The 11,647-nt window shown below is 38.5% G+C and overlaps 3 protein-coding genes across 3 annotated transcripts; 2 read left to right on the top strand and 1 right to left on the bottom strand.

Annotated features, from left to right (window-relative positions):
* Nucleotides 1–1,991: 1,991 nt before the first annotated feature.
* On the bottom strand, nucleotides 1,992–3,288 carry LOC110856374 (uncharacterized protein F54H12.2-like). The gene is made up of 2 exons (XM_022104858.1): nucleotides 2,986–3,288; nucleotides 1,992–2,930 (listed from the first exon to the last, which is right to left on the bottom strand). The coding sequence occupies exons 1-2, from the start codon at nucleotides 3,286–3,288 to the stop codon at nucleotides 1,992–1,994; spliced, it is 1,242 nt and encodes a 413-aa protein (XP_021960550.1).
* Nucleotides 3,289–8,599: 5,311 nt separating this feature from the next.
* LOC118437708 (pickpocket protein 28-like) lies at nucleotides 8,600–9,869 on the top strand. The gene is made up of 6 exons (XM_035857003.1): nucleotides 8,600–8,691; nucleotides 8,756–8,981; nucleotides 9,151–9,285; nucleotides 9,353–9,512; nucleotides 9,585–9,647; nucleotides 9,718–9,869. Exons 1-6 carry the CDS (start codon nucleotides 8,600–8,602, stop codon nucleotides 9,867–9,869), a joined length of 828 nt encoding a protein of 275 aa, XP_035712896.1.
* A 713-nt stretch (nucleotides 9,870–10,582) lies between these two features.
* LOC118437707 (rho GTPase-activating protein gacO-like) lies at nucleotides 10,583–11,266 on the top strand. The gene has a single exon (XM_035857002.1). The coding sequence runs from the start codon at nucleotides 10,583–10,585 to the stop codon at nucleotides 11,264–11,266; it is 684 nt and encodes a 227-aa protein (XP_035712895.1).
* The last annotated feature ends 381 nt before the right edge of the window (nucleotides 11,267–11,647 follow it).

Here is an 11,647-nt window from a genome sequence, read left to right as displayed (position 1 = left end):
TTATTTTTGAGCGGTTCAATATATCCTCGCTTGGAAAAAATATCTATTGCCGTAAGCAAAAAATGCGTGTTGTAATTGGTCTTTGAATATTTAGAAACATCCATCAGGTCCATTCCCCACTGATAGTTTATGTGCTTTACGTATACCACACGTCTCGGAAAAATCTTTCTACGAGACCGGTGTAACGTATAAGCAGGAATAGTTTTCAAAACGTTTTCGATTTCTCGACGAGATTCTTTTCGTTTTCCAGACTTTATGAAACCTCCTAGTCCGCTCAAGGAGCCTGGGTTCTTGACGTTTAGGTAGGAGGACTTAATCCTTGCTGCACTTGCTGAACCCATTATCATAACTGACTACTATATAAAACCAACGTTTGCAGATATAGGGCATAGTCATGATAAGGACTCTGACTGATTATGGCTCCGAAAAATCGTGTTAAGCTCCATGCTTCTTACTTGCATCGTCTATGTAGGAGCAAACCCAAGGACAGAAAACTGCTCATAAATAAAGCAACAGGAGAACAAATTCGTTCCATTTGTGAACTTTGCCTCAATCTAAACAACAGAAATATTCCTGTGACAAAGGCTCAGAAAAATAAATTATTGCGACACAAGACTGCCATACAAAAACTTTGTTTAAAGTCACCAATCAAAAGTAAAAAGAAGTACTTGTGTCAAAAGGAGGGCTTTCTTCCTGTGCTAGTTCCGATTTTAACTACATTAGTTGGTGGACTTGTTGGAAAATGGCTAGAAAAATGAAAGTGGTACCAGAAAGTTGGTACAAGAAAATCTTGGCGTTGAATTCTCAACAAGATGTTGACTTGGATCTTGAAGAGAAACTGAAAGCTGAGAAAACCAACATTTTTGGAAACTACAATACCTGACGAAGTAAAGATCTTGCTTTTGCAAAATTTAAATCGACAACTTATTGATAACAAGAGGCAGGATGACAAAAGCCACTACTTGTGAAGAATGCAGAGAACGAAACTGCTACTGAACAGCCCTCAACAGTGATTTCAAAACCAACACGTGAAGTTTCAGGTGCTACTCTAGATGTGCTTATAAATATCACAACTGGACGGGGACGGAAAATTCTCGAGTTTCTTCAAGCAAATGGTGGAAAAATAACTGCTGATAAGGTTATTGTAAATGATGTGACATATACGTTGAAGAAGATGAACGCGCTTCTCGTTGGATTATGTCATGGATTCTCGGCAAAATCCACTCTCAAATCGGATCCATCAATGTTGAATTTGCTGCAGTTTATAAAGTCTAAGTCCCCTCCAGCCGATCTCTTTCCAACCACCGTCAACCAATTTATTGTCAAGCAGAAGGGGAGTGGTCTGAAAAGAAAGCAGCTGAAGAAGAAGAAGACAAAGAAGCAGAGTGCATGGATTCAAAAGAAGGTGCACGAACACAGGATTAACAAATTGACGAGGAAAATGCAAAAGTGGAACCCATTTTAATTTCGTACAAAATTTATTGAATTTTGATGAATTTTCTTGTTACAACATTTTTGATTTAATAAATGAATCTTGTTATTTATAAATTCTTTGACTAATCTATCATTTTTAGAATAATCCTTTGAAAAATTACTGTACACATTTCTTACACTAAAACCATTTACTCGTTTCCATAAAAACCAAATTGAGTAGTGCCCGCATACGTTACTGTTTGGAGATTGTAATTGGACGCAATTTTGTATTGCACCAGTTCCATGTCGTTCGATAAATTCACGAAAATTACTTGCATAAGCATCAACTCCTACTCCATAACTGCAGAAAAAATTTATTGGTAGGTTCCTGTTTTCAATAAACATGCATGTCCAGTGTTCGCCTGGATGAGAAGTGGGACGGTTATTGATTACAATAGCAATAGGATAATGTTCTAAAACAAGTTCATCCAATTCATCACAGGCACAAACATCAAAGGTAATTTTATTATTACAAAACAGTCCTGCTAGAATTCGGTAAATCTGATCCGTGTTCATTTTTACATGGAGTAGTCCTTAAAGTAAATATGTCGATTCTTGTCAACGTACAAAACTGATTGATAATCACAATGACAAAGAACTGTTAGGGCAGACGTAGTTGCATTTCGTAACTTTATCTCGATTTTCACACTTCCATGTCTTGGTATGGCGAACCCATCATGTTGGTGTCTCAAGTCAAAAACATAGAGAGTTTTTCCAGTTTTAAAAATATCGAACGTTAGTTCTATTCCAGTGTCAAGATTTGATAGACCCAGTCCCGAAAATACGCTAAAGTACGCTTCAATACTTTTCTTATTATCGAAATCAAGTTCAAACGTTTGAGATGTTACTTGCTCAGAGTTCACGGTTACAGTGATGCTTGATATATCTGCTTGAAGAAAGTTAAATGGGTTTTCATTGTAATGTCCGTGTACAGCTTTACTCGAGACGATGCCGACTACAAGACGATCTGGCAAAAGACCCGTAATTAGACTCTCGTTTGTATACTGTAGTGTTCCGGCAGATAGGGAAAATGATTTCATGTCTCCTCTTCGCATTGGATAGCATGCAGGTTGACCCTTTTCCATTAATCTTAAATGTCCCATTGTAATTGATGGAAGTAGAGTATGCTTTTGGACAACAAATTTAGCTTCCATAATGTGAAGTTGTGCTGCATCTTGTGCTGATCCGGAGGTCTTGCTTAGCAGACAAAAACTGTCTGGTGCTCGATATAGTACAATTTTTATATCAATTCCTGGGATGCAAAATCGGTTTTGGTTAAATATATCCGTCTTCAGTTTTCCACACAGTTCAAACACTTTGCTATTATTTGCCAGTTTCTCTCGAGTTTTCCACCCTTCATCTCCTGTGGTTGGATCTGCTTCTTTGTGATACAGAGCAGCCATTGCTTGAGTCTTGGTATACTCTTTGCCAAAAGATAGCAGAGTCTCCAAGTAAGCCTTGTATGGGTATAATGAAGTTGGGGAAGTGCGTATCATTAAAATAAATAGCAACTTGACTAAACATTGAATGTAGAAAATTGTTAACTGGCGCAGTATCAGTTTGAGCAGCATCCCTATCAGCTCCCTTGCTATCTACAATCTTGCAGCGAATATAGAGTTGTGTTTCAGAAAAGTCAATGTATTGTGAATCATTTCCTTGAATAATAAATGTCAGAGGAGTGGATCGATCTGAAATGTTTGTTATTGGATGATAATCAACTCGGTGTGAGCTGGCAAGAGTCAAGTCGTAGCCGGGTTCAGAGAATAGATCAGTCTCTGACCGAATAAAGTTAACAATTTGCTTTGGTTTAGCCATTTTCTCAATCAAACAAGGATGGTTTGGAAATAAGCTTTCGTCTTGACGATTTCTTCTTCTTCGTTTTCGACTTTGATTTTAAACGTTTGAGAGGTTTAGGTTTTGGCTTTCGTTTGATTTTACGTTTTGTTGGTTTACGAGTTTAACTTGACGTTTTCGAACTCTCCTTCTTCGTCTAATCCTACCACCAGACTGGTTGAGTAAATTCGTTCCAGCCTCTTTTAAGGCACTCATTGCATTCGAACGCAAAGAATCTTTGAAAGATTGCTTATTATTTATAACATCCATTGCGATATTTTTAACTGCTGACTTTATGGGAGGCACAACGTGTGGTAACAGTGATTTTACAAAAGGTAGTAAACGACTGGCTATGGCGCCAAAAACTCCACCAAGACCAGCTCCCTTTTGTCGATAATAACTTGCCTTATAAGCCAATGATCCTCCAATCTGAGGTTCGTAGGCTTGGTAGTAATCATCATAATCGTTTTCTGAATACATTTTAGAAACGTTTTCTTCTAAAATGAAGTGTAGCACTAAAACTTCCAAATGAGAATGGAGGAGGTTCACCAAACTCGTTCCTTATATACATGTGAATATAGTCCATGGATGGTTTTGCCACTGAGACATATTGTAAATTGTTGAACGTTTTTGAAACAATTTTATCAATATCAGTATAAGGATTTACAAACGATCTTAGGATTGGTGCTGTGGTATCGCCCACATGCTGGTTTTCGACAATGTCACAATAAATATAATATCTCGAGTTATTTGATTTAAAGTTGAATTTATAATCTGCTTGTAAGCTTGAGTTACAATGAATTTGATGAGGGAATCCAAGTATGTTGGCCATTTGCGTATTAAATTGAAAATCGTAGACTACATCTTCTTCAACTGTCCGAGTGGATAAAAGAGTATATCCGTTGTAATGTTTAAACAAAAAGTCCTTTGTAGACATTGCTTCAAGTAAATCGTCAAATGTTTCGATATTAGTATTGTTGCAAACTGTTATCCATTCATCCTGAGTTTTATACTCGGAATATGTATTATTTTTAAACAAGTCAAGTGACACAATATTATTATAAATTGTTTTGTTTTCATTTACGGGGCTATTAATGTCATTACTTTTTATTAACACTTTGTACAATTCGTCGCCCTTTCCAAAACGAATTGGTGTAGATGGATAAGCACATTCTACCAAGGCTACTTCGTACGAGTTGGGCTCCAAAATTATTGGTGAGCATAACCAATTTCTAAAGCTTGATATCGTATTATCTTGAAAGTGAGAAAATGAGGAGTTGCTCTCAATGTGAACATAAAAGGACGACATGATGACGTTTCTTCAATTCTGAGGACTAAACTCGTGTGACGTTCACAAAATTTTTGTAAGCCATTTTATAGTCAATTTTCGAGGTTTTTATTAATCGTCGAACATGTAACAAGCAAACCCTGCAATCAGTTTTATCTTGGATTTCGTACTCTGACAATTCGGTTTCGTAACCGTCTTGAGATAAGGTTTGGTTTGATTTTCCACTTTCAATTATAGAATATGAACAGATTATTACGAGTAACGTTATATCAAATGCCAAGATAAAAAGGCTCAACCAAACTAAATGTTTGGGCACACAGTAGAAAGGCATTTTTAAACTTGAAGACTCTGCGAGTAACTAAGAATTGAATGAGTATTACTTGTCTATATAGAGGTAAAATGATTCGTTGATGGTTTTTAAGATAAGTGGGGAATTTGAGACAATTGGGGTAAATTGAGATACTTGAATAAAATGAGACAAATAGGGTAAATTGAGACATTTTTGATAATTTAGTCTCAAACGTCCCGCCATCATTTCTATGTACCCCCATCTGAAAGATTTTTTTCCATAAGAAATACATTGTTGGGGTAATTTGAGATTTTGGGTAATTTTAGTAATTTGGGGTAATCAGAGACACCAGGATAATCTATGGCACGGGGGTAAACTGAGATATTTGGGGCAATTTGAGAAGTCCCGCCATTATTTTTCGACACATGAAAATACATCTGAGACTTTGGTTACTATAAGCAGTCAGCATATCCTTGCAATACATACCCATGCTATAAAGGCTTTGTGGCGAGAAGCCCTAACCGTCTTTTTCCCTCATAAGGCAATGTATGGTGGCGAGAACCCATATTTTTTCCCGTAAGGAAAAGTATGTGGCGAGGAGCCCTCTTTTTCCTCATAAGAAGTGTGTGATGAGGACCCGTCTTTTTTTCCCATAAGAAATAGAGTGGGCGAGAAATCCGTGGCTTCTCCCATAAGAAATAAAGTGGGTGAGAAATCCTTGGCTTCTCCCATAAGAAATAAAGCGGGCGAGAAATCTTTGGCGAAAAAACCTAGACACTTCTACTACTGCATAGGTTGATGCGTTACGCGAATTATGTCAATCAAACGGCCAATTGCTAAAATAAAAACCTTTTTACAAGAAAGATGTGTTTATTTATTTAGGAGGTACTTGTGTGCGATACACGATATTTGCGGACTGTCACGCCATACCACATATCACACCCAGTTCTGAATTGGGTGTAACACGTGTGACACGTGTAAAGAATGACACGACGCTCTGAATGTTTGGTTCAATTCTTCCGTGCATTCTGTTTCCGGTCTTCGGGCGCTTACTGCTTATTGATTAATTAAAGTGTGAAAAATGTATTAGCAGCATGTACGTATGTATGCTAAAATGTATCAGCGTAAGATTAGCTGTCAAAAAATGGGAGCTTTGTATACTTTCATACGCTGTAAATAAGTGCTATGGAACCAGGAAGGGTTTCATATCTCTTTCAAAAAATGAGACTGGAGAAAGTGTGCCCTTAAATCGTGTGCCCTTTGATCACCTTCGTCCATTCATGACCGATTTACTGGCCAGATATTTACATTTAAGTGATTTTATAAGTTTAAACTTCAAACTGAAGTTGACTGATTTTCACTAATGGTTCAAGGATGGAACGAGAAATATTTAAGTGATCATCTTAAGAGGTGGTATGAGTGGTGGTGGTTAAGTGGTGGTACCTATTTCACATCGCCACAGTGTCATGGTTTTCAAGTTAAAGTAGGCCGGGTCCTCGTATCCAGTATCTTCCTCGATTATGAATAACAACGCGTTATTGTTTAATTTATTAAAGTTTAAAATTTTGGCTTTATTCATTATCCACGAAATATCAAGTTATACATTAATTGCATGCGGAAATTCATTGAACAATTTGCCTTGAGAAAACTTGCTAAAACCTAAGATACATATACACAATTACTATCGCGAGAAAGATGGTGTAGAGAATAAATTGATAGAAATCAGCAGAAATGGTGTATGAGCAAAATTAACTTTAATTTTTGACCCAACACTGCTTGTCTTTGGGTGCTGATTGCTAATTAAATGAATAATTAAGAATTCAATAAGCTGAGAACAAATTCATATGTAGCTCTGCACAATTTCATACGTCGTACGTAAGGTAGGCATCGTATGAAAAAGGAAGAGTTGCGTATGCATAAAATCCGGCTGGAGAAAGTGAGCTATTATTTTGCTCAAATTAATTTTTATTTGTTTATTTTAATCATGTCTATTTACATTTTAAGCAACTTCGTCAGTACATCATTAATTAGTTAATTGATTACACAATCGTATTGAATTTATTGATGTGAATTTCAACTGAAAATAATACCAGAATTTAGAAATATCTTGAAATAAGATGTAAATATCTAGTCTCCGTCCACATAAAGTAGGAAATTAGATGAAATATTAGGCCTGGTGTAGGAAAAGATGGGTTACTGACGGAAAGTGGTATTAATCCACTCGTTGTCCCCAGTTCTGGAACATAGAAATCAAATAAGGTTAGAAATGAGAATACAATCAGGGCGAAAGTTAATAGGGCAGGCGAAATCTTGCCTGCGAAAGATGAGGAAAAGCGTGTCGTTGTTCTTCCTCGTGTCGTAGCAAAACGTTTTGTCCGCATATTTGAATCCATTTTCGAGTAGAGGAAACCAGCAGCCTTCGCATTTAGGAGTCTTTCCGGATTCGATATCTTAAATTTTATGTGATTAACCTCAAATGAATTTACTCATTAAATCTGTTGGTTGAAGCTACCTTTAAAATATCTTTTCTCGTGCAAATCTATGCAAGAAGTAGTTGCTCTCTTGCCGAGTGGGCCACATCGCGAATTTGGACAATACTCGTATACACTGGCGACCTTGTTGGGGCCGTTGATGCACTCGTAGATCGCATGTGTCATACAGTCCGCATTTGTCCTTGACATTTCGTGCCCGCAGTAGAACTTATCTGGGTCTCCAAACGAGGGACAGATGCAGAAGGAGGTAAAATTGAAGCTCTTATTTTCTGAAGGCACAAAGTCAGAAAACAAGAAGATAGAAATTATCATTAGGAACATTTTATCAATCTTTTTACACTGTTTGTAAAAGATAAATCGACCCCGTTTCCTCTGTTTGCAAGTGAAGGTGAATTGTACAAATAATTCAAGGCAAATGCTTAAAGTGCACTGGTTTAATTTCATACTTCAATCCGAGTCTACAATTGAGCACAAACCAAAATTTAATGAAATAGCAATAAAATTCAGAAATAGCAGGAACTAAACAAGAATTAAACAGTCTTAAACAATGCAAACTTATTAAGTTTATAACATATTTTATAGGGCTTTGTGGGCTTTTATCTTTGGGGCCCTCGCGGCGTATGGTTGTTTGTTGTGCAAGGATGCCTCCGATGACTACGATTCTCATGCACTGCACCTAACCCGTCATGAGACGACGGATGTGGCCAACGTGCCCATGGGGGCCGTGACATTGTGTCCGAATTTCATGCTCAGGAAAGAAACACTTTCAGAAGTCAAGGGGTAACAAACTAGATTGCATAAAATGAAAAAATAAATGGAACACTAATATTTATGTAAATACTAAACATGTACATGAAAAGAATTTGGAAGGATACCAAAGTCAGAGATGTGGTAATTAATGGTCAAAATTGGACCCACGAAGACGCGACCAAGCTGATGAGCTTTATTTACCACACGTGCCAATCCGGACTGACCTTCCTGCAGAAGTCCGGAATTCTGCTCAACGAAATTCATGTCGGAGATAACTTCGAAAGACTTGTGAAAATATACGATAATCCGAGTGACAGCGCTCTGAAACATAAAATAATTCCGTTCTTGGCTCAAGTATTAAAATAATCTTGATTTATAATTCTTTTGTTGGTGATATGTAAAATTAAATTTTTAAATAAGGGGACTGTTGACTGCACGAAACTAATTCTTGTGTGTCACTGGAATGGGGTTAAGATGGAGGATTGTTCCAAATTGTTCCGTCCCACGCAGACTGATGTCGGTCAGTGCTGCAGTTTCAACAAGGTTCCGGACCACATTCTTAAAGAGTGAGTGCATTTCTTGCAACATTCGAGATTTTCCACTTTCACAGTGAACTTTGACCATTTACAGGCGTGATAGCTTTGGAAAATCATTGGTGCTAGCGTCAAAGGGATCGACCAAGGACAAGGATGATGCTGAGTGGACGAAATGGAATATGGATAAGAAGCTTGGTCGAAATGCTACCGTTGTCCCCAAACGACAACTGCAAGCTGGGCAAAACTACGGCTTATCCATCGTGGTCAGGATGAACAAAGAACCTCAACTTTGTCCACTATCTGATGGGAATGGATTAATGGTATGGGCAGAAAATAGTGAAATCAGAATAATTTTATCACTTCATAAGCTTAGAAAATCAGATTGGAAGTTAGACATAACTTGTTGCTACATTCATCATCCTTCCCTTAAAATTTGTGAATTGAAAATTTGAGGACAAATTAATGACTGATTTATTTGCGATAATTCAGTTGAGCATCCAAAATCCTGCCGAACAACCGCAAATACAAAGATATGGATTTTTGGTCCAACCCAATCATGAGACTAGGGTCCAACTAACGACAAACTTGGTCAAGTCGACGCCGAAGATGAAAGGGATGAAAGTGGTAATTTCCTTCATTACAAAAGTATACATTTAAATAATTAGACTTTAAGGTGATCTTATTTTATTAGGCTGAAAGAAAGTGCTACTTAAACGACGATTTTGGAAAGGGGGGCGAATTCCAAGACTTAGACTTTAAATATTCTAAGTACACCGAGGGCAACTGCCAGGAGGCCTGTTTTGCTCACGCAATTCAGACAAACTGCTTTTGTGTCCCTTTGTCCTTGAGTGGTGGGTGACAACAATTACAAAGTTTCCCAAATTTTTGAGCAATTACGTTTAATAACAAATTATTTTTTAAAGCTGGGAATAAAAGTGTCGCTATCTGTGGACCCGAGAAGGAGAAGTGCATACTGGACCACAAAAGTTCGTTTAATTAATAAATTTTAATCCGTATTAAAAATATTACATGTAGAATGCATATTTGAAATTTCAGATAACGTTGTGGCGAAAGGTTTTCCTAAAAAGATTTGCCAATTGAAATGCTACCCGGAATGCAATCGAGTTTCGTACTCTGCGGAGACGTCCTCCGTCCCATATCATGACTTTGTTGACGAAAAAGCAAAAAAAAATCTTAACATTTCGTAAGTTTTAAGTAAATTCAAATGTATTAAGAATTGCATGCACTTTTGAGTGATTCAATTTTTATCGTAAATTTACTTGAGCAGGGAGGAAGAGGAATTTACCACGATTCATGTCTACCAAAAATATGACGACATCAATACCGAAGAAGCCCAGAATCTGTGCATCTTTATCATCTTTGTTGGTAAGTTGCGCTTCAAAATATGCATTTGAATAATCCAGTCTGGATAAGAAGATGACTAATTTTTAAAATTTCAAATTTTCCAGGAACAATCGGTGGAATTCTCGGACTGACAAGCGGATTCAATCTGATGACGCCATTCAATCTGGCGGAGGGACTTTTGCACATCGTTCTCTCCTATCTCAAGAAGATTCCGTGCTTTAAGAAATTCTACGAATCGATCTTTGGACCCTATCCCGAGGGGGATGCAAATCTTGACGCCAACGCGTCCCCTCCTCCGATACCCGAGAGTCCTCCACAGAGTGACCACCCTGACGATGACGACGCAAATAATTCGGGGCAACCTGGGGGCGAAAATGCGACCACAAATAATGACGACGACGACGACACGACCAGCCAAGTCCGACAAGATCCCGTCGTCCCATTCGATGCCATAACACCAGTATCCTCTCCATGGACGGCCACTCCCCGAAGACAAGTTTCATCTGCCCCCGCGGATGGACGATCGGGATCTGGAAGATTCCCATCCTTCAAGAGAATGTTGAACAGTATTAGGAGACGAAAGACTCTCGACTCTGGCGATGACCCACGTGACATGATCCCACTCGTACCGCTCGTCCGATCAGAGACCACCACCACCATCGTCCCACCAGCCACGCCCTCTCCACTCCGGGGCGAAATGGGGGACGAGGTAGAGGAGTTGGGACCACTCGAGTCTGAAGTGCTGCCACCCACCAAGAGAGATTCTGCATCTGGATCCTCATCACCGGACGCTGCCAATGACCTGACTCCACCACCCAAGCCGAGGAAACCAATGGCACCATGGACTTTGAAGCGGTACTCTTGGCGCAAGAAGGTCAAGCCGATTAATGACTCTACAACATCGGAGTCATCCACTACGCCAGCCGCCCTTCTTCCCGTGATTGATCCCGCATCTGCAGCTGAGCCCGTAATTCCGGAACGACAACAGCTTGAGGAGGTCGTCATCGTGCCGAGAGCCGCACCCCCGGCGCCGGTCCTCTTCATCCCCCCCGTTCCGGCCACCCTGCTCGACTCTCAAGTTCCACCCCAAGCTGTGGAACGGGCTGAGGAAGAAGCATCGACTTCTGGTGAGATTGTACCACTGCCAACGCGACGTTATAAATTCCCATCTCCACCACGCACTCCCAAAATCTCGTCAAGCTCCTCCGCCGACTCCATCGACTGGGATGAATATTTGTAAAATTATGAATACAATTTTGCATTTTGGATTTATAAATCGTATTTAAAAGAAAGACAGCAATTTGTAATCTGTAAATAATCCGTTCTTAAATTATAGAGCTTCTAAACGATATGCTATAATGTTAATAGCTAAAATTATTTGATAGAATATTCATTGTACATATAATATGCAAATAGAGAGTTTAAGAAGTGTCATATTGTTAGACCGAGGAGATTGAAAATGAAATTGGAGCCTTTATCGTACCAAACTTAATGAACTTGCTCAAAATTATCCCTAATAATCTTAAATAAGAAGACTTATTTACCGATTGTGATCTCAAACCTGCCCTTTTTGCATAAAAAATATATGCAAAAGAATGACTGCAATTTTTAATATAAATAT

This window comes from Folsomia candida, unplaced genomic scaffold (genome assembly GCF_002217175.1).
Source record: "Folsomia candida strain VU population unplaced genomic scaffold, ASM221717v1 Fcan01_Sc015, whole genome shotgun sequence".
NCBI lineage: Eukaryota > Metazoa > Arthropoda > Collembola > Entomobryomorpha > Isotomidae > Folsomia > Folsomia candida.
The sequence above is the reverse complement of the archived record's forward strand: the minus strand, read 5'-3'. Positions and strand labels throughout refer to the sequence as shown.